General features: G+C 42.0%; 2 protein-coding genes across 2 annotated transcripts; both read left to right on the top strand.

Moving 5' to 3' along the window:
• Positions 1 to 511: 511 nt before the first annotated feature.
• LOC143581791 (fructose-1,6-bisphosphatase, chloroplastic-like) lies at positions 512 to 2980 on the top strand. The gene is made up of 4 exons (XM_077064488.1): positions 512 to 1130; positions 1329 to 1553; positions 1854 to 2360; positions 2739 to 2980. Exons 1-4 carry the CDS (start codon positions 564 to 566, stop codon positions 2808 to 2810), a joined length of 1371 nt encoding a protein of 456 aa, XP_076920603.1. The 5' UTR covers positions 512 to 563; the 3' UTR covers positions 2811 to 2980.
• Positions 2981 to 20983: 18003 nt separating this feature from the next.
• Positions 20984 to 21934, top strand: LOC143581793 (putative L-type lectin-domain containing receptor kinase S.7). Its single transcript, XM_077064490.1, has one exon. The coding sequence runs from the start codon at positions 20984 to 20986 to the stop codon at positions 21932 to 21934; it is 951 nt and encodes a 316-aa protein (XP_076920605.1).
• The last annotated feature ends 1554 nt before the right edge of the window (positions 21935 to 23488 follow it).

The raw sequence follows: 23488 nt of genomic DNA, 5'->3' as shown, positions 1-23488 counted from the left end.
TACTAAATGGCGGAACCGAGACCAACTGTTCGTGATTGGCTTATAATGTTAACAAAAATGTCATTTATTCTAAATAGTTACCCTTTCCTATTGATGTGTCTAACAAGTTACCATCTTTACCACTTTTACTCATTGTTTTTAACAATTATCACCCCAATCTTTCCTTTTGTCATTGTAAAACAACTTGCAACATTTTGATTGTGATAAAAGTCGTTAAGTTGCTCATTAGCGATAAACGAAGTTACTTATATCACTAGTTACGTTACATGGATTATTGTCCATATAAGACCGTGCGTGGTGGAGGGAGGAAATTGGTCCACCTGCAACTGACCCCACCATCAAAAGTTTGGGGCGTTTCGTACAAAGCGTTGGGAGATGATTTGAAGCCCAAAGCGCTCATAGCACCCTGGGGGCGGTGTTCCCGACACTTTGGGGGCATTTTGCACCCTCCATGACGCCCACTGCACTAATATATAGTTTAAAACATCAAGATCTTATTATTTGAAAACCAAATTGTTGATTCCAAAGAATATCTCTTGTATTAACTCCTTCAAGGATCACAAATGAGTGGTGAATGCATGGGACCCATGAGAATACACCCTCTTATCAGCCTTACATTTTCCATAACCCAATCTCATCTTTCAATAAACATAAACATACATGATCAAAACACTAACACAAATATTCTCATTTCAACCATCTTCAAACCCATGGCAGCCACTACATCATCAAACCTCCTTCACTTCTCAAGTTCCCACTCTATTTCACGTCTCACACCTCTCAAAACCACCCTCTTTTCATGCTCCAAGCGACGGCCCGTGGGGTCCGCCTCCGCTGCCACCACTAGCAGCACCGGAGGAATCCGGTGCATGGCGGTGGCATCAGAGGCGGAATCCGTAAAAAAAACAAGTTCTTATCAAATAGTGACATTAACAAACTGGTTGTTGAAGCAAGAGCAATCTGGTGTCATTGATGCTGAGCTTACGATCGTGTTGTCCAGCATTTCGATGGCGTGTAAGCAGATTGCGTCGTTGGTCCAACGAGCTAGCATATCGAACCTTACCGGAGTCCAGGGAGCGGTTAATGTTCAGGGTGAGGATCAGAAGAAGCTTGATGTTGTATCCAATGAGGTTTGTTATGTTAAGAATATATATAAACTATTAAGTGTCATGAAATGTATAATAATATTATGAGCCCAAGATATATGAATATTATTTTTAAAAAGTATCAGCGGCACAGTTTGTTGCCCGCTTGCCTTCTATATCGATGTAAAACAGGATTTATGACTATGGGGAGTTTAACTAGTTGAGCATGTGTGAATTGATTAGGTGTTTTCGAATTGTTTGAGATCAAGTGGAAGGACCGGAATCATTGCGTCCGAGGAGGAAGACGTGCCTGTGGCGGTGGAAGAGAGTTACTCAGGCAACTACATTGTGGTGTTTGATCCTCTTGATGGATCATCCAACATTGATGCTGCTGTTTCAACTGGTTCTATTTTCGGAATATACAGTCCCAATGATGAGTGTATGGCTGATATTGGCGATGACTCTACGGTAATTAATTGATTAATTAGCCTTCAATCTCTATTTTACTTTTCATCTTAGTAATATTTACCTCTTTCCACACAAATACAAAAAATTCTAATTGATTTTATATTTTTCATAAAAAGGGTATACGATGAAAATTTAGGGTGGGGCAGTGGCGGATTCAAGATTTTTTTTTATTGGTTTTGTTTTTTTCGATGTTCGAAGGTCTTTTAACTCAATATCCAAATTTTTGGTTTTGTATGGTTGGGTCATATAAACAAAAGTCAAACTGTATTTAAATTGTCTGACCATAAAGTCAAACTGCAGCTTGACAGTGTGGAACAAAAGTGCATTGTCAATGTATGCCAGCCCGGAAACAATCTCCTAGCAGCCGGTTACTGTATGTACTCAAGCTCCGTAATCTTCGTGCTCTCGATAGGAACCGGTGTTTATGCATTCACTTTAGATCCAATGTACGGCGAGTTTGTACTCACTCAAGAAAAGATTCAGATTCCAAGATCTGGAAAGATTTACTCGTTTAATGAAGGAAACTATCAACTATGGGACGATAAGCTCAAGAAGTACATGGATGACTTAAAGGACCCAGGTCCTTCGGGCAAGCCATATTCAGCTAGATACATTGGAAGTTTGGTTGGTGATTTTCATAGGACGCTTTTGTATGGAGGGATTTATGGATACCCGCGTGATAAAAAGAGTAAGAATGGAAAGCTTCGACTCTTGTATGAGTGCGCCCCGATGAGTTACTTGGTTGAACAAGCCGGTGGTAAGGGGTCCGATGGGCATCAACGAGTACTTGACATCCAGCCAACCGAGGTTCGTAAAAATTACCAACTAGTGGCGGCTCAACTGTTAAAAGAAAGGCTGAAACCTGGGGCCACATGTTTAAGTGGCCCCAATTTCAAGTTTTGATATCAAATATCAAAAAATTAATATAAAAAAATTCTATTCTTTAAAACTTAATTTAAATTTAATACGTGTAACTACTTGTTTTATAAAACTATACAAAATATGGGTGTCTTCATATTTTCATGTGTTAGAATAATAAGTGAAAAAAATATTTTTTTTACGAAAAGAACCCCGATTTTATAAATTGCTTAAGGTAGAAAAGATTGAGCCGACTCTATTTACAGATCGGAGCAAGCAATCTTGTAGAAATGAAACTGATTTGGAATGTTGGTTTTTGTTTTTCAGATTCATCAGCGAGTTCCTCTATACATTGGAAGCGTAGAGGAAGTGGAAAAATTGGAAAAGTATTTGGCTTAAGCTTAAATGTAATATATGAAATTAAAGAGGTGGTGTTCATGGTCATGGGGATCTTTGTCATGTTCATGGTTATGAAAATGTAAGTATAATTAGTCAAACACAACTACCAGACAATAAACTGTAATTTTTTAAGAATAACTAATGATCTAATACGTTAAATAAAGTCTTCGTCCAGATGCATAAACCATGCAACTGTAATGTAAATGAACAAATATAAACTTCTGAAAGTTATAAATCAATTGTGTTTTCTTACCATATAATATGCAAAATTAACATATTTAACTTCACTAGTAATAAGAGTCCAAAACTTCATGGGCTTAACTTCACATTCAATTCGAAACCATTTTCTAATTTCGCTTCATTAACTCCTTCATTTACTGACGGGATGTTTGGGATTGCTTATTTTCACTAACTTATAGCTTATAAACTTTTTGAGAAGTTATAAGGTGTTTGGGATTGCTTATATTGTGAGAGGAAGTTCCATAAGTTATACTTTTGTAACTTATTAACTTAATGAAAAGTTATAAGGAGGTAAAATAAGGAATCCCAAACACCCCCTAAGACCATTACACCAAAATAGTGATTCTCACGGCGGAGGTTGGTCACAACAAAACTCTCGGGTTCCTCGTGATGAGACTAATGATATTGATTTTGTAAGAATTTCACCAAAGATTTGATAACCGGAGAAGAACAAGATCAAGTGCCGACATCACGCTTATTTTGCCTTCTACATCTACCATCAAGATTCTTAATTGGTAAAGAAAAAAAGGCAACACTTTAGGCAAATTCCAAATTGGGCATGTGTTAGGCAAATTTCAAATTGGGCATGGCTAGGAGAGGTTCATGATTTCATAAGGAATGCCCCGTCTCTTATAATTTCAACATATTTTGGCCTTGGTTGGTTATGAAGTAGATGAAAAACTTCATAATTAAGTGTGCCAAGTAGTTGAAAACTTCATAATTAAGTATACTCAAATAGGAGTACCTGAATTTGTGAGCTTTTAGGAAGTCTCTAAAATTTAAAACAACCAAAAACAAATTAGTTAATTTCTGGATGAGCAATCTAGTGGGAACAAAACAAACAATATTAATAATATGAGAGGGTAATGTTTATATGTTCTTGATACCAGTGAATAACTTAAAAAAAAAAAGAAAATACTTGTTAGATCTTGGATTAAAAAATTGTGTTCGTTGATAAACCTTACTATAGAAGAAAAGGAATATTCTATTAAAAACAAAAATATTTCACATATATCTATAGAAGAAGAATGACATTTTTCTAGTGCACTTTTATGTTCATACAAACCCCTAAGGCCGAGGGTAGTGGGCCCCGGCTAGCCCGACGTAGACGGCGTGGCCGACACGCACGCTATTATACCATTGCCGTGGATGGGGGCGGACGGTGGACGTGGACGAGACCGCGGGGCAAACTAGCCGTTGGCTAGTGGGGATAATAAAAAAAATAGCCGTTGGGTATATATTTATTTATTTTTAATTATAAACCCTACCATTCTCACTATAAATAACAACCCCATTTTATACAAACAACATACCATTCTCATTCTCTTTCTCTCTAATAATTTTAAAACCTCTCTAAGCTCGACATAAAAAAAATCGTTTCAAGAGTTTTGCTTTTCTAGCCAAAAACTTTAGCCATCTACCACCATCCGACCAAGCGATAATTGAGGAAGAAAAAGATCGTATTCGGAAGGAATTGACGACAAAAAAATAAAAACGTTATTTTTATGTATTTTTTATTTGCCTTTTTATTTATGTTTTAATGAAATATTTTAATTTATATTTGTGTGTATAACAAAAAATAATTCAATCAAACCCCGGATCACCTGGACCACTATACCCTCTGGGGCTTGATCATGTGTCACGTAAGCGCTTACGTGGCGCAAATATATTGGATCATTTGGACTTAGATCAAGCCCACTACCCTTAGCCTAAAGATAAAGGGGATCAAGAACACCCCCTCCCCCCCCCCCCCAAAAAAAAAAGATCTCAAGACCAGTAATTTATAATGTTCATGATGAAAAGAGTTGGAAATGTTTTATGTGTGAAATTGATTAGATAACACACTCATTGACGAGACAGTGTTCTCGTCGATACCACAGTGTGTACATTTAAATTCCGAATCCCGCTCCCGGCGATATGTTGTAGGGCTTTAGAAAATGACATGGCGGGGCTTTAAAGCCCACAACACCATGCCATGCTAGTAACGGAGGGGCTTCAAGATTTTAACGCACAACAAAGAAAGGGCTTTGACTTATGATGGGGCCCAAATCTAAAGGGGTGCGGTATAAGGGGCTTTAAACAACGGGGCTTTAAGGTTAAAGCCCACACTACTTAAGTGAAATTGACATGACATTTTAACATAGGTTTTAATGTTCTTCACAACACATAGCCTTACGGGATTTTATTTTATATTTTTTACTTATTTATTTTTATAATAGAAACTAACTTTCCTGATGGGGAAAAGAACTATCAATGATACATAACCTCGTTTAAAAAAAATCAATGAAACATAATGAAGAAACACGGATCTACTCCCCACTAATGGGTCCTAGATCCGATGAGTCCACAGGGTAGGATACGGTTAACTGTCCATATCGTATGAACACAACTCCTAAAGTCCAGTGACGTGAACCCTGCAAAACAGAACACCGTGAGCTCGTTACGGGAAGGATGAGATGTGGGGTCTTCTCGTAACCACCCTCCAGCGTGAGAATAAGTACAGTTCTGATGAGAAGATAAAGTACTTAAGTAAATTGAGAGAGTACAGTGATTGTGAATGAATGTCTCATGATGATTGAGAGGGTATTTATAGCCGAAGGGTATGGGAAGATGATTGGGCCAGCTGTTCCTTTAGAAGATGCCCTTCTAACCACCTGGACACGTGTCCTCATATTACTGGTCTAACTCACACGTTGCATGTGCATGTATAACCTGGACACGTGTCCTCTTATGATAGGACGACGAACAACCTTGGCCATGTGCACGGTTATAACAACCTGGACAGGTGTCCTCTAATCATTGGTTGATACATCACGTATTACTTAAGGGAGCATCTTGGTAAATCTTCTAGAGTGTTATCATACGATAACAGCTGTCCCAGAGCATTACCTTGTAGTTGTTTACGCGGACGAATGTTCTGTTCTGCGGACAACGTTTGAGGATGCCAGGATGCTTCCGCATGCTTTGTGGGAATGTTTCTTCCGCCCATGATTATGCGGATGACTTGAATGCCCCGCGGGTGCCTAATGAGGGACTTCTGGTTAACCCGCGGGTGTCAATTAAGGGTATTTGGGTCTTTTTGGTACCCTACCTCTATAAGTCCCCCCAATCCAGTGTTTCTTCCGTGTGAAGTATTTTATGCGGGTGAAATTCTGGACTTAATCGTGGATTTGGGGATTTTTGACTTTGCAAGTTGGTGAGAAATATCTTTTGTTGTTATGGATAATCATGAAAAAAGGACAAGTTGATCACTCACAGGCGCGTGTGCAGGTGACAAGACGTTTTTGACGGCTGTTACTGTACCCGACTGTACAACTTTTCCCCTTTTTCGAATTTCCCGCATGACGTGGCGATCTGCGATTAGGTAATGTATTTCTCTCTCCACTGTTCATATCCCATCGCATTAATTGCGATGGGTATAAAAGGGAGAGAAAACTTCATACTGAAGCTTTATCGCCTTTGTTTTTGTTTTTCTTCTGTTTTTAGAGCTTTGAAATTTCTCTATAACACATATACCAAACTTGCCTGCAATTTCGAATGTTCAAACCGAAGTTGATGAGATAGAGATCTCGTGGGATTATGCAGAATACGAACGACTGTTAGAGACGTGTGGTATTCCACCGGAATGGGAACAAGAGTTTCCCTCACCAGGTTCGATAGCCAGTCTGTCTCCACCTGGGAAAATGGTTGTTTATGCCGACTACTTTATCTGTGGGAATTTTCGTCTTCCCTTGACGAAATTCTTTATGAATTTAACCGCCTACGGGATTCATTTATCTCAACTGCATCCACATGCTGTAATGCGAATTCGACATTATGAATTCGTATGTATAGCACGTGACCTAGTGCCACATGTTGATTGATTTCCGGTTTTCTACCGTCTTGCCATCCGCGATGGTTGGTATTCCTGCCAAGGGTTTTCCGACCGAAGTATTGGATACGAGTTCGAGAAGGTGCCCTCCGACTGGCGCTGTAAATTCTTTTGGATCTCTGAGGACGTGGTACCCGTTGCCATGGTCCGTCGTCCGGTTAATTCTCATCTCCCGGACGTTGTTACAGCTGCTCACGAAGGCCGTGATTGGTTCCACCCTCTAACGGTGGAACCAACTCCGATGCGGGCCTGCCTGAGGAAGCCCTGGTATGGGCAGGCATGAGCCGTTTATGGGCCTCCGAGTTATGGAGCCCATTTTTGTTGATTTGTATGAACATAAGTTACCCTTGTTTTTTTTTGAAGTATTTCATGATTAAAATTTTTACCCTTTTTAAGTCGAGGATCTATGTTTAATGCCCTTTTTGAAGATAGAGGTTGTGTCCGACACAGCATCCGAGATGCCGGGGACATGCCTATTCTCGAGAAAACTGAATCCCGTTTCCTTTTTCCAAAGAAGGTGCGGGCTGAGCCTATTGTCTCGGACGCCATCTTTGAGACAGGTGCGTATGTTCTAAACCCTCATCCGCTTATTGCTATTACTTCTGACGGGACGATCACCACTTTATTATCGAGTGATGATGACGGCGATGGTTCTGATTTCTCCATCTCCCAAGAGGAGAGGGAATCCGATGACGATACACCTGAATTTTCTTCTGTCTCCCATTTATTGGCAAAATTAGAGAAGAAGAGGGCTTTCTAGGCTTTTCAAGCAGGTCAAGCGGGTACCAAGACTGCAGATGCTGAGGCAGGTCCTTCTAAGAAACGAAAAACCCATCGCCCTAAGAAGCCACAGTACAGTCTTGCCGATCGTATTGACACGGTAGAAGGTATGTATTTGCTTTTAAAATATTTTGCCATTTTGGACTGTTTAACAGAGCGTAACTTTTGTGCAGATCCATCGATCTTACTGGAAAATGTGTCCGAGAGGTTGCCTACTCCAACTCCTCAAATGGAAAAGTAACCTTCTCCTCTTCCAGAAAAGGAGGTAGAAGATCGACCTTCTACTCTGCCAAGTACTATTAACATGGAAGATCAACCGACCTCTCCTCCAATTGGTACTACTACAGAAGAGAGGGTGCTGTCTCCTCCAGTTGACACTTCGGCGGAAGATCCTAACAACCAGTCTGGGAATGATAATCATTTTGACTATCTTTTCAGGCTGGGGGTGGTACAGATATACAGGGGACTGGCCCGCCTGTGGATGCAGGAGGTTTTAGGAGTAATGAAACTCCTCCTCACCCTCCTTCTCAACGATCATCGCCTTTCCCCGTTCGCCTAGAACCCTCAGGTTCCCGCTATTATGGGGACGCGAACTTGGGTGACAGGCATGATTTTTTTGTCCCTCCCTGGGACATTACCAACGGATTCCGGTTTACTGACCCCGGGGTCTGTATGAGTTTCTTGAAACATTGTGTGCCCCTTGCTGAAATGTCATATCAGCGTGACCTTTCCCGCCACGACCTTCATACAAATGTAGCCTATCATTTGGCAAATGCCTTAGCTGGTAGCCAAGAAGTTTTATGTGAATAGCGTACTTTAGGCTGGAAGGTGGGGGAGGCTCGCCGAGCTGCTGAAGCTGCAAAAAAGGAAGCTGAGGAGCACCGCGTCACGGATCATACTGCTAAATGGAAGCAAGTCGACACGGAAAATGCCCTCAAGAGTGAGCAGGATCGTAACGCTGCAGCTGTTCGCCGATGGAAGGAAGCTTGCGAGAAGCAAAATTTCCTTCTTGAGGCTGCTCGGGCCAAGGCTCAACATGAAAGGGATGATTCGGCCCGGGCACGAGAAGCAAACTCAGCCCTGGAAAATCAAGTGTCTCTCCAAGGCGCTCGAATTCAGGAGCTTGAGGCTGAGCTGAAGTTGCAGAGAGAGCAAAATGATCTTAAAGACAAGAGTGCCCTTATGGTTCAGGCTGCCTATGATTCTCTCCTGCAAGCTCATGAGAGGATGACTGCGGAATCTCGAACGCTTCACGTGCGAGCCGAACGTGTGGAACAGGATCGTCGGTGGTTCCTCACCGAGGGGTTGATGCCGTAAGTTTTTTTCTCTTTGAATGTTCATTGCTTACTTCTTATATTTGATATTGAAGACTTTGTATTTTTATCTTGACAGGTCGTCCGCCATATCAAGGGAAGCAAGGAGCTTACTGACAGCTTTGCTAATGTAATGACTGCTTCTTCTTCCCTTAGACGTGTGATAGGATTTCATGAAGGGATGAACTATGCTCAAAGTAACCGCTCATTTAAAGATCATCCCCTTCATGGCCTTGATGTCAAACAAGAGCGGAGAATAGGGGTTGAGGAGCACGATGGTTTGCGCTTCCCGCTTCAGGACATGCTTCCAGACTTTTCTTCTGCTAATGACGGTGTACAACAGTTAAAAATCTACTTGGAAGAGGAGTCTGAGGTTGACTCTTTGGAAGACACGTCATTGAAAGATCCGGAAGACAAAAGTACCTTGAATCCTTAGAATAGATCTAGATATTGTAACTTGTAGTTTTTCTTTCTATATTTGTAATATTTCCTTTTGAATATTTAATGAGAAAGAACTTTTCATCTTGTGTAAGTGTCCAACTGTTTTAAAGAAAATATCTTTAGGAGATATTTTTGAATTTTGAAAGTCGGATAACTTGTGTGACGTGGCGGGGAGAGAAATTTTTAACTGACAAGACGTGTATGACGTCTTTGACAGCCTGTCTACAGTTTCTTGAGTTTCCCGCTTGACGTGTCAATCATCGGGTGGTCCGCGGTTTCTCTCTCCTCTGGCACACCATCAGTCGCATTAATTGCGATGGGTATAAATATACCGCCTGAGACTTCATACAACTCTTATTGCTTTCTAACTCTCCTTCTTTCAGATTTTCAAAGCATAAGAGCTATTTTGAGATTTCATCTTTCTTCTTCCTAACCAAGTTCTATTTATCTTCTTAGATGGCTGGAGATAAAAAAGGGTACTCCTACCATTACCGATGTCGTTGTGGCCCTTAAAAGAAAGGACTATGACGACGTTGTAAACGTTTATGGTTTAGCACCGGAGTGGGAGCCAGAACGTCCGGCTAGTGGTTCCGTTGCCACTAGTCCTCCTCCGAAGAAAATGGCTGTATATATAGACAACTTTACGACCGGGAATTTCCGGATTCCAGTAAAGAAGTTCGTCCAGTCGATTTTGACAACTTATGGAGTTCATCTCTCACAGATCCATCCATTTGGGATGCTGAGTATTCGACATTTCGAATTCTGCTGCCAAACTCGCAATCTTGAACCCTCCACTAGCATATTTGCCGTTTTCTATAAAATGACCTTCCACGATGGGTGGTACAGTTTTGCATCCATAGAAAAGAGGGTTGTAGGTACGGAATGGATCCTTAGCCTCTATGGTTGGAAACCAAAATTTTTCTGGATCCGAGAGGATGTTATTCCTTTCGCGATGACCAAGCGCAAGGCGGAGGAGGCCATGCCGGTGGTTGTAGCTGCTGCTCATGAGGATCAAGCATGGTTTAAGACGCTGACCTCTACACCGACTCCTATGCGCCCTATTCATGAGGGGGCGATGGTGAGTGCGAAGATGAGCCGACTATGGCCATTTTCGACCTTGGAACCTTACTACGAGAAAACTGATAAAAGTAAGTTTAGGGAATATTCCTTTTATTATTTTAACACTTCTCAGATATCTAACTATTATCATTATTTGTGCAGATGAGGGTTCCGCCTTTAGCACCTTGTTGGATCACGAGGGGGGGATGATGGTGCGCCGCCTAATCAATGAAAGGGATGCTCCTTTTCTTGAGCGCACCCGCCCAAATTTTGTCTTTCCCACCGCTTTCCGCCCGGAACCCATGGTTTCCGAGGCGATGTATGCCAAAGGTGAGGCATACGTTAAAGATTGCGTCCAAAAAGGCGAGGGCATTCTAAAACCCCGACCTGTGACTGCTGTTACTTCCAGCGGGGTGATTGTACTCTTTTCTTCCAGCGACGAGTCATCACTCTGTGAAGGAGGTTTTCCGGCTAATGCTAACAAAGCTGTGGATTCAACTGCAGGTCTTACCCGGCAGAAAGCTACCACTAGCCAAGCAGCGGGTCAAGATAATGTTGACGCTGCTGCGGGGGAAGACCGTCCTCAGCCTGACGATGTCACCGCTAAAGGTGAACATCCCACTACTGATGCGGACGTTTCGAAGGTGGCTGGTAAGCGTAAGGTTAATCCTACCAAGGCCGCACCTAAGAAGAAGTCCAATAAGGCGAAACCTGCTGCCTTAGAAGCTCGTTTGGATGAACTTGACGCCAACGATCCTTCGTTAGGTAAGCGGACTCTTTGTACTTGTTACGTGCTTTTAATTAGAATGTTTCTAACCCTTTGTTAATGTTTGCAATGAACCTGGATAACCTTTCTGAAGGTGCGCCAGGTTTGAAGGGTTCAACTTCTCTTCCGCCACCACCACCTAACAGTGCTGAGGATCCCTTTGAGGTGGTGGACGATTCTCCTTTGAAGGGCAAGGGGGTTGACCATACTGATCATGTCGGTATGTCACCTTCTTATAACGTCCATCATTTTAGAGATCAAGGAGGCGTGAGTATGTTCCCTCATGCTCCTCGGACCTCTCCGGCTCCTCAGGAGGAAGATCCTACCCCGCATCGTCCGTGCTGGTCCTTACGTCGGGATTCGACATTCCGTGACGTGGACCTATGTTTTGAATATCTGCGGGAAAGTCTTCCGCCTGGTGAGAGGGAGAGACGTCGCCGTAGTATTCGCCAAGAGTTGCTGAATTCCAATTCTTATTACTTGGCGAATACTATTTCCACAAACCAGGAAATAACCAGGGACTGGTTGGCGATGAATGAGCAATGGGATGAGCTGGCGGCCTTCGCAACCGCGGCCAAGGAGGAAGGCCTTAAAGCTATAAACGAGGCCAAAGATGTCCGCCAGGCTCTAGAGATGGAGCATGTTGCTCGATCTGCTGCCGAAGATGCCAAGGCTGCTCTCCAAAAACAACTAGATGATCAAGTCAAATTGATGGAGGAGCAAGCCAAATTGGTGGAAGCTCTTCAAGCTGAATCGGCGGCTAAGGATAAGCGTTTGGCTGACCTTAATGCCAAAAACCGAGAGCAGGCCTTGGAGTGTGCTGGGCACAAGATGGATCTCGTCCGGGCCAAGGCGGACCAAAAATGGTTATTATTGGAAGCTACCCCCAAGGTAAATGCCGTGTTTTTATTATAAGTAATCTAAGTGTTCAGAATTTTTTATAATGTTTGTTCAACAGGTCATCGCCGATTTTCGGGCGAGCGATGAGCTTGGGAACTGCGTTGCTGTTCTCTTTAAGGCTTCCAAGTAAGCTGGTCGCAAACTGGGTTTTGAGGAAGGTTACCAATTTGGTTCAACTTCCAAACTCCCTGAGGAATATATTTTGGCTGGTTAGGATACTACTGTCGTCCTCAAATAGAATTCAAAGGATTTTGATTCTTTGAAATTTTCTTTGACGAAGCACATATCCGAGCTTGCGGATAGGGAGGACGCCATAGATCAACTAAAAGAGATATTAGATCTTGATGGTGAAGAAGAAGAAGAGGAAGCTAATAACACTGCGGGAAATGAAAATGTTGCTCCGTAGATGTATATATACTTTTATTTGTAACTTTTTCTTCATTTTTGTAATCTCTTTTGATCTATAATAAGAAGTCTTGTTTCCTTCCGGTGCACTTTGTCTTATGTGTTATAATATAAGTGTCTGTCTGGAACTTCGTTTTATGTCAATAAAAGATTACAACTCATCAAGATAACATAGAACTGACTTGACATTTTCGTACATTGGGCATAAGCCTTCTTACAATAAAAGAAATTGAAAAACTTGCTAGTCTATGTGGGCACGCAGGCCAAAGTAAAGAGTAAATCAAACTGTTACATATAGCATTTCTTTAATTGTGCTGCGTTCCATGTTCGAGGTATTTCCGCCCCATCCAACTATTCCAAGTTATAGGCACCTTTGGATAGTACTTGTTTGGTTCTATAAGGTCCTTCCCAAGTTGGGGCTAGTTTTTCCGGAGGCTCCTGTCCGGAGGCCTCGTTATTGCGGAAGACAAAGTCTCCCGCATCGAATTCGCATGTCTGGACCCGCGAGTTATAGTATTTCTGAAGCTGTTGCTTGTAATTGTGCTCGCGGATCAATGCTAATTCTCTTCTTTCTTCCAGTAAATTAAGATTCATCCTAAGTTCGTGATCATTATCATCAATCAATAGGACCCTTGCGGATGGGATCCCGATTTCTACGGGGATCATGGCTTCAGTGCCATAGGTTAGGCTAAAGGGTGTCTCCAAATTGCTGGAGTTCTTTTGGGTGCGGAAGGCCCAGAGTACGTGGGGTAATTCGTCTACCCAACCCGTTCGTTTCGTTCCTAGCCTTACCTTGATCCCTTCTTTAATGGTACGGTTGGTCCTTTCAACCTGACCGTTTGCCTGCGGATGAGCTACGGATGTAAAGGTTTGAATTACCTGAATTTCTTTCAACCATTCCTGTAGTCCGCTGTCAGCAAATTGGGTCCCGTTGTCACTTACCAATTCTTGTGGGAGACCGAACCAGCAAATGATGAATTCCCAAAGGAATTTTTTCACGCTTGAAGCCGTGATTGATGCAACCGGTTTGGCCTTCACCCACTTGGTGAAATAATCAATGGCCACTATCAAGAACTTGACTCGTCCAGGGCTTCTGGCAAAGGTCCCATGATATCAATAGCCCATTTATGGAACGACCATGCAGATGTTACCGGAATCAGTTCGTTTTTTGGACGCAGGGTGTTGGGGGCATGTCACTGGCATGAATCACATTTTCTGATTTCCTGCACAGCGTCTAAGTGCATGCCGGGCCAATAATACCCTGCATTAATAATCTTTGCAACTGTCATTCTTGGTCCCGCGTGTAGTCCGCAAATGCCTTCGTGAATTTCTCTGATCAAGTAATTTGCATCTTCTGCGTCTACACAACGAAATAACGGACCGAGAAATGACCTTCGGTACAAGATACCGTCAGTCAACTGGTAATTCAAAGCTTTGTGCTTAATCTTCCGAGCCTTAGCCTTTACTGCTGGAAGCGCTCCGGAAGATAAGTAAGCTATAATGGGTGACATCCAAGACTCAACACCAGTTTGAATTATCAGGACTTGAATTTGTGGAACGGATGGATGGTCTAGAACTTCTACATGTATATCTTTGGCAAAATGCTCAAAATTCGTTGAAGCTAGCTTGCTAAGAGCGTCTGCCGATTTGTTCTCGCTCCTCTTAATGTGAACAATATTGAAGGAGGAAAATTGGCAAATCAAGACCCTTGCTTGTGACAAATAAGAAGCCATGACATCGTTTTTGGCTTCGTATGTTCCGTTTATTTGTCCCGCAATTAGCATAGAATCCACCCGAGCCTCTAAATGTTTTACCCCAAGCTTTCTCGCTATCCGCAATCCTTCCAGGAAGGCCTCGTACTCTGCCTCGTTGTTGGTACTTTTAAAGTCCAACTTGATGGCATAAGTAAATTCGTGCCCCTCAGGGTTGACTAGCCTTAAACCTGCACCTGACCCTTCGCTGATGGAAGCTCCGTCCGTGAACAATGACCAAACTTGCCCTTGTTCCGGAGGTGCTTGGGGTTGTTGTTCAATTAGGCATTCTTGCTCTTTGTACTGCGGAACTTCCGTGACGAAATCCGCGAGTACCTGCCCCTTGATCGCTGGTCTAGGCTTATACTCAATCGAGTGTTCGCCCAATTCTATAGCCCACTTTGACAGTCATCCGGATAGCTCGGGTTTACTCAACACGTTCTTGAGTTTGTATCCAGTTAATACATTGATAGGGTGGCCCTGGAAATATCTGTAGAGCCGTCTGGCGGCATAAACCAATGCCAAAACCAACTTTTCCAACATCGAATATCTTGTTTCCGGGTCCGATAGCGTTCTACTGACGTAATAGATTGGAGTTTGAACATTTTTTCCATCGGTCAGCAAAACGGCCCCTATGGCAATGTCTGAGGCAGATAAATACAGTGTCAGAGGTTCACCCACGTATGGTGCTGTTAGAGTAGGAAGTTCCATTAAGCATTTCTTAACTTCTAAGAATGCTTTTCCAGCCTCCGCGGTCCACTTGAAATGTGCCTTTTTGAGGCAATTTCTAAGTGTTGACACAAATGGATGAGACTTAGCTGCGTGGTTTGCTAAGAATCGGTTTAACGCTACAAGTCTTCCATTAAGTGTTTGAACCTCTTTGAGGGAAGAGGGCGAAGGCATGCGGGCTATAGCCTGGACCTTATCAGGGTTAGCTTTAATGCCCGCGCCTGTTACTATGACTCCGAGGAATTTACCCTCTTCCATGCCAAATGAACACTTAGCCGGATTCAACTTCATATTGATGCTTCTTAGTGTTTTAAAGGTCTCTTCAATATCTCTTAACATCTGATCTTCTTCAATGCTTTTGATTACCAAATCGTCCATATAGACTTCGAGATTCCGACTTATTTGACTTTTGAAAGCTTGATCCATCAGTCGTTGATATGTGGCCCCCGCGTTTTTTAATCCGAAAGGCATCATTTTGTAACAGAATGTTCCTTGGTCAGTTCGGAACGCTGTCATGTCCTCGTCGCCAGCTGCCATATGAATCTGGTGATATCCTTTGTAGGCATCGAGGAAGCACTTGAATTTAAATGGGGCCACAACATCTACTTTTAAGTCGATCTCCGGAAGCGGGTAACAATCTTTTAGACATGCCTTGTTCAAGTCTTTATAATCTATGCACATCCTCCATGTTCCGTTGCTTTTTGGGACAATCACTGGGTTAGCCACCCATGTTTGGTACTTGATTTCTCTTATGATCCCAGCATGAAGAAGGTCTTGTACTTGCTCATTCATAGCCTTCGTTTGTTCTGGACCCATCTTTCGTTTCTTTTGTACAATTGGGGTGATTAACGGATTCACCCTTAACTTGTGTTCCGAAATGCTCCTCGGGACACCGGTCATGTCCGCGGGTTGCCAAGCAAAAATGTCAATGTTCTTGGTCAATAATTGCTTTAAAAAGGTTCTCACTATCTCCGAGATAGCGGGTCCTATTGTAATTGTCTGGTCTGGAAACTTCTTATTCAAAACCCATTTCTCAGGTTCAGTCCTATGAGCCTGTCTTGGAACCTTGCTTGGTCTTGAACTTTCGGTTGTAAAACAATGTCGGTTTACATGAATTATCGCCACACCAGTGCGAGTTGGAACTCCTACTGCACCATGTGCTGTGGATGGGTGGGCATTGAAATCTCCAATTGCCTCTCGTCCCAAAATAATGTCATGCTTAGAAGTTGCTGGTAGGACCAAAAATTCTACTTCTTCAGTTCTTGAACATACTCCATCACTTAGTGTGACCGAGAAAGTGATAACACCGCGCGGGTGTATTATCTCTCCCCCGAAACCAGAAACAGGAGCATGAATTGGTTGTAGTCTTTCTTTGTCCTCTTCATCCAGTTGTTCGAAACACTGTTCGTAATTATATTGGATGTACTGTCTGTGTCAAAAAACACATACTGTGATCGGTAATGACCAAATTCGGCAGTAATTATCAGCGGGTTTTTGTTACATGGGCCCCCTTTGATTCGAGGGGGCTCGTTTTTCCATTCTTCGTCTTCATAATCCCTCCTCTTTCCCATACCCGAATTCCCCCCTTGAATCATGTGGACATTCAGATCTTTGATTTGCCTTTTAGCTGGGCCCTGGCTATCCTTTGCGAGAGGTTTGCCAGTCCCTGCTCGTATGCCCTTAACCAAATGTTCGAGTTTACCATTTTTAACAGCTGCTTCAATTTCATTTCTGAGAGCCACACACTCATTTGTGCTGTGTTCAACATCATTGTGATATGAGCAATGTTTTTTGGTATCAAGGAATGACTTCCTTGGTATTGGTTGAGGCTTCCGGAAAGTCAAATTTCCGTAGTGAGAATTTCTGAGGGAGTTTTTGATAGTTGGGTCCAACTGTTAGTGGAACGAGTTGAAAAATTGTGTTTACCCTTGTTGCCAATCAAAGACCGTGCATCAAACGGCTTAGGTGCTTCCGCACTTGGCTGAAGTCTTGACCATATTGGTCCCTTAGCCTGCCTGTTCGGCCTCGGAGTTTGGAACTCAATCTTCGGTGATTGTTTTTGACTGCTGGAACTTAGAGTTTTCTCAGTTCTTGCAAACAACTTTGATGTCTTCATGATTTCATCTCATGACTCGGGCATTCCATCTCTTCCCGTTAGAGTACGGATTAAGGCATCACTGTGAACGTTCTTACAAAATGCTCCTCACAGCATATCTTCGCTCACCCCTCCGATGTTAAGGCTTTCGTTAGTAAAATGAGTAATGAAGTCCTCAATAGACTCATTATTTCGCCTTGTAACATCTAGTATTTCTGAAGGGTCACGAGTATGTTTCTTTTGTTGACTAAAATGCTGAGAGAATTTTGCTACAAAGTCTTTCCAACTTGTAATTTTTCCACATGGCAATTTTTCAAACCACTCCCGCGCTGCCCCGGTGAATGTTAGTGCGAACATGTGACACCAATATGGGAGAGTCCAACCGCTGACTCCTCCTACTGCTTCAAACCTTAACAGATGATCACTAGGGTCAGTCATTCCATTATATGTTCCAACGGATGTTGGAATTTTTTCATTAATCGAGAATGGAGCTGTCGCGATGCTCGGAATGAATTTTGATTTTTCTGCGAAGGACTCCTGATGGTATGGTTTGGAAAAGTCGTATTCAGCATTGCTATGATATTCCGCTTGGCGGACAACTAGGCGCGGATAGCTAGCCTCTCCGTACGAAGGAAGACGACTATCCCCGCTGTAGAAACTACCATCCGGTCGATAAGATGAGTCGTACCCGTCCAGTTCGTCCTCATAGGATGGTACCCGCTCATGTTCGGGTTTCGCTCATGTTCCGCTCCGGTGGCAAACTGTATTGGATGTGGCTTCCCCTTATGGGAGGAGAAATAGATCTCCTGGGAGGTTCATCATACGTCAGGGTACGGCCATGGAAACACTCATTTTGAACCCGACGTTCATACTCTGCTTTCAGACTATTCTGTTGAACACGAAGCCACTAATTCGGAGAGAGAGTTTCTTCGGTTCTGAGGCTATAACGGTTAGCTCTTCTTGGGTTAGAGTCACTGGAATCTTCTTCCAAACCTAACTCCGACTGAGTTCGGTGGACTTCTCTTGGAACACGCTCTAAATTCCTTAGATTTGAACCTCCCGGGGCTGTGACATGCCCTAAGTCAGTAATTGGAGTAACCACATTAGCCCTAAGTCAGTAATTGGACTTCTCTTGGAACACGCTCTAAATTCCTTAGATTTGAACCTCCCGGGGCTGTGACATGCCCTAAGTCAGTAATTCGGAGAGAGAGTTTCTTCGGTTCTGAGGCTATAACGGTTAGCTCTTCTTGGGTTAGAGTCACTGGAATCTTCTTCCAAACCTAACTCCGACTGAGTTCGGTGGACTTCTCTTGGAACACGCTCTAAATTCCTTAGATTTGAACCTCCCGGGGCTGTGACATGCCCTAAGTCAGTAATTGGAGTAACCACATTATCAGTGTTCACCGGAGTGACACTTTCTTGTTAAGCAAACAACCCCCGAGCCGTTGAACTGCCCAAGGTAAAACCTCCAGGGCTCATGGCATCGGTTCGTGTGACAGGAGGCATAGTTCGAGCAAACACAGATGTCACTCCATCACGTGTTTCCAGGTTGAGATCACGTGGAGGTTGTGTTTGATTCTCCGTTGGCCCTTTAGGTAACTGAGTCATATCGTAAAGAGAACGGGAAAAAATTTCTGTCGTTCTAACAAAAGCACGGATGGCGCCAATGAAGAAACACGGATCTACTCCCCACTAATGGGTCCTAGATCCGATGAGTCCACAGGGTAGGATACGGTTAACTGTCAATACGATATGAACACAACTCCTAAAGTCCAGTGACGTGAACCCTGCAAAACAGAACACCGTGAGCTCGTTACGGGAAGGATGAGATGTGGGGTCCTCCCGTAACCACCCTCCGGCGTGAGAATAAGAACAGTTCTGATGAGAAGATAAAGTACTTAAGTAAATTGAGAGAGTACAGTGATTGTGAATGAATACCTTATGATGATTGAGAGGGTATTTATAGCCGAAGGGTATGGGAAGATGATTGGGCCAGCTGTCCCTTTGGAAGATGCCCTTCTAACCACCTGGACACGTGTCCTCATATTACTGGTCTAACTCACACGTTGCATGTGCATGTATAACAACCTGGACACGTGTCCTCTTATGATAGGACGACGAACAACCTTGGCCATGTGCACGGTTATAACAACCTGGACAGGTGTCCTCTAATCATTGATTGATACATCACGTATTACTTAAGGGAGCATCTTGGTAAATCTTCTAGAGTGTTATCATACGCTAACAGCTGTCCCGGAGCATTACCTTGTAGTTGTTTACGCGGACGAATGTTCTGTTCCGCGGACAACGTTTGAGGATGCCAGGATGCTTCCGCATGCTTTGTGGGAATGTTTCTTCCGCCCATGTTTATGCGGATGACTTGAATGCCCCGCGGGTGCCTAACGAGGGACTTCTGGTTAACCTACGGATGTCACTTAAAGGTATTTAAGTCTTTTTGGTACCTTACCTCTATACATAACCTAATTAAGTTGAACTCATATTTCACTCATAATGAAAGAGCTCACTTTTTTTTAATTTTTGGAGGGTATAAAAGAGGTCAATTAATTCAGTTTTATAGAAACTTGGTTGCCTGTCCACCCCCTTCCATTGTGTTGTGTAGTGATTCTATGTATCCGACCACTAGCTTATCCTTTTGTGTTCCTTTGAACCATAAAAAAGAATTAAAAATGGGAAAGTCACGTGAAATAAAGGGAAAAAGTAAAGAGAAGTAATTTATTGTACATGAGGAGGGAGGATACGTATCCTAGGAACAGCTGTGTACATTTTCACATTGCCCACTCATCTTCACAAATATTACCCCTTTTTCCCTTGCAATCAACTCCGTTTTCACTTTGCCAATATATAATTACCAACCAATCTTACATAGATCTAAATAATAATTAACTAATAAAGCTTAATAAACCCAATGTTTTTTAGAAAATAATAATAAAACACCAATTTGAATGCAGTGATAGGCGTTAAGTAATTACTGAATCCGACCGACCATCAAAACCAAGATAAATTTGCCCTTTCGGCCGCCTTAGGAGTTTAACGGTTTATTTAATGTTTACTTCTGGAACCGGTAGAAATATTAAAAACTATTTTTAAAATATATATACATCTAGTAAAAATAATAAAATCTAAATAATTTTTCATGTATATGAATCTAATAATTATATAATACATATAGATTATTAATAATTCAACCAAAAATTTATCAAAAATTGTTTCCACTTTAAACTCATAACACTTAAAAAAGTAAAACATTCATTCTCTTACTTAAAGTTACCATTTTACTTACATTTCAAAGATCTTATGGTACAATTACATGTAAAAAAACGAATCATATCATCATCTCTCAAATCCTAAAAACCAACAAGCCATTTAACCCGGTCTAATCTACCCATCCAACTCAATGATTCTGATACTTATTGATTCAGATCAGAGTTTCCCGTCAAAACCGACCAAATCGTACCACAAACATTCCCAAAATCACAGTAACAAGTTTTAAGTGTTCAACAAAAGTAAACATAATTTGGGGGGTGAATAGATGTCAACAAAACTAAGTAAATGAGCATGTAATAAAAAGATTCCACCCCACGACTCTTTTATTCTTCTACTACTACTCCCCAAGTCAGCAAAAGTAAGAGAATCAGAGACTTGCTCTATAGTCTAACCCACTCATACCATTTAATATATAAATTTATATATATCACTCTTACACCACTCCCCACAAGTTGTTCATCTTCATCTTCATCTTCATCTTCATCTTCATCTTCAAACCCTAGCTTCAATTCCTCAATTTCACATCACACCATAACAAATGTCCACCTCAAACTACTTCTTAATCCTCTTATTCTTCTTCACCATTCACTTCATTACCCTAACCGCAGCCTCCAATTCATCCTTCTACTTCAAAAACTTCACTCACAGCCCATCACTCGACTCCGTTCTCACACTCTCCGGCGATGCTACGGTTTCCACCGGCGGCTCCTCGTTACAACTCACGGCGCCGTTACCTTCCAGCTCCGGTCGAGTCATTTACAATAACGCCGTTAAGTTTTACTCAGGAAATCCTAGGAAACTCGTCTCCTTCTCCACTTACTTCTCGTTTTCAATCTCGTCAGATTCCGGTAATGGTTTAGCTTTTATTGTGTTTTCAGATGATAAATTGAAGTTCGTGAGTGTTGAATTTGACACATCGGTGGATAATAATAATAATGGTAATGATGTTAATGGGAATCATATTGGGATTGATTTGTTAAAATTAGGGTTGAATAATGGTACCAGGTTACAAGTGTGGATTGATTATGAATCAATGTCTAGAAGGTTAGAGGTTAGGTTAAGTAAATTTGGGGAAAACCGACCGCTCGATCCAATACTGTTCCAGCACGTTGATTTACCCAAAATCTGGCCCCAAAAAGAGGGCTTTTTTGTCGGATTAAGTTCGGTTAACCGGAACTCTTCGCAAGTATGTAATGTGTACTCGTGGAGCTTCAAGACCCGTCGCACCCCTGATTGGATGCATTCCGAGCCGTTGGACCCGAGTTTGTTGAAACAAGAGGGGGATAAGGTGAAGGTTGATGGGAAGAGTGATTGTGTTATGAGGATTCTTTCTGCTCTTATACTTGGGATCGGGTTAGGGGCGTTAGGAAGCTTTGTCGGGATGTTTTTGTGGACGATATTGAGCAAACGGCAGCCGGTTTTGCCTGAAGAATATGCGATGAAGCCTGTGGTGGTTCATGATAAAGGGTTACCAAATGAGAAGCAATAGGTAAGTTTCGCTAGTTTGTTTAGATGTTGTTTGATGTGAATTGTAAATGATTTTGCCTGTTGTGATCGTGTGTCGGTTTCGTGTTTTTATGTTACTATATTTCATGATCAAAATGTTTGAATTTAGTGTTTGTTTATGGTAATTGTATGTTATGGTATTTGATTTTGTTGAACAAAGTGTTGTATTTTTGCACTTGAAGATGTTAGTGGTAGGTGTGGTGGGTGTCTTAGTGCATTGGCATGTAACTGGTTTCTTACTTGTTGGTTAGAAAGGAGAAAGTGTTAAGATTCTGATCTGGAAAAAAACTTGCTTTATACTATTTTAAGGTGGAGAGGACTTGTACATGATGCATGCAATCTTGTACTTGTTTGGTTTCCATAAGATTATATTAAGACTTTTTGTTGTGATGATTGGAGTGCTTGAAAGTTTAAAGTTTGGCAGTAATAGTGGTGGTAATCATAGGGGTGATCTTTAGAGAGATTCACACTAATTTGTTAAGGGAAATTTACCAAAATAGACCTTGTTCAACAACTTTTTCCAATATGGAAATGAATTTACAACCTACAAATCCTATAGATATGGATGATTTCTGTTGACCAGATAACCCGGAATCAGACTCGCCTCCTAAGTTGAGCCTTAGCCGGCGCCCAAGGCACTGAATTTCATCTAATTCACCACGTGTACACTTCGGTGCGACACGTGTCATGTTGTAAGTTGAATTAGTTTGCAAGTCCACGTAACTAGCTGATAAATCCACGTAAAACGTATGTGCTGATTTAGCGGGGACTTAGCGGCTGGCCGATAAGTCCATGCAAACTGATATTCATGTCTAAGATGCATATACTCTATAGGATTCACAGGCAAAAAGATGATGTCTATTTTAGTAAAAACTAGGTCAGACTCGTCTATTTTGGACTTTTGGTAGCGTTCGCATTTGTTAATCACATATTAAAAGTAAAAAAAGAACGCGTTATGAACAATCTAAAGTTTTATGTACAGCCTAAAAGTTTTTGTTTGCGTATAGCGTAATTGGTTTTGGGGAGTTTTGGGCTTTACCTTTCGAAACAAGTTTTATGATTATTATAGTCATGAAACAAACGAATAAATGAATGTACCATAGTACCATACTCTTCTTATACAACAACTGTGAAACAACATAAACAAAAAATAACGAAACCTTAACTACCCGAATGCTACTATTTAACTCTATAGGACGGAGCTACACTGACTCTACATTGCATTGTTGGATAAACTACTCGTATATTCCTATACAAAAGAGCTCCCGTAAAAGAGATTAAAGAATTAATAATAAGAAAATATATAACGAATCTATTCCGAAGGCCGTAACGAGTTCCCACGATCAGGTAAAACCCGAATAGTTTTATTTTTCGAATCACCACCACATATACACCCAGGAAATGGGTTTGCGTAAAAGCTCTCTTCTAGCTTTGGAGACGTGCCGGGTTGCCTCTTATATGGTGCACCCACTCGGTCTTTATGAATCGTCTTAACCTGAGAACTAAATGTCTCCCACGAGATCTCACCCGCATCCAG

Source organism: Bidens hawaiensis, unplaced genomic scaffold (genome assembly GCF_021521415.1).
Source record: "Bidens hawaiensis isolate Kalapana, Puna unplaced genomic scaffold, B.hawaiensis_p1.1 tig00031183_1, whole genome shotgun sequence".
In the NCBI taxonomy this organism is placed as follows: domain Eukaryota; kingdom Viridiplantae; phylum Streptophyta; class Magnoliopsida; order Asterales; family Asteraceae; genus Bidens; species Bidens hawaiensis.
Note: the sequence above shows the minus strand (reverse complement) of the source record. Positions and strands in the feature narration are given on the sequence as shown.

Excerpts from the sequence above, each read along its gene's own strand:
- LOC143581791 (XM_077064488.1), top strand. The coding sequence starts at position 564 with ATGAGTGGTGAATGCATGGGACCCATGAGAATACACCCTCTTATCAGC. Across the intron at positions 1,131-1,328 it reads TTGATGTTGTATCCAATGAG|GTGTTTTCGAATTGTTTGAG; the intron begins GTTTGTTATGTT and ends TGAATTGATTAG. Across the intron at positions 2,361-2,738 it reads TTGACATCCAGCCAACCGAG|ATTCATCAGCGAGTTCCTCT; the intron begins GTTCGTAAAAAT and ends TTTGTTTTTCAG.
- LOC143581793 (XM_077064490.1), top strand. The coding sequence starts at position 20,984 with ATGTCCACCTCAAACTACTTCTTAATCCTCTTATTCTTCTTCACCATT.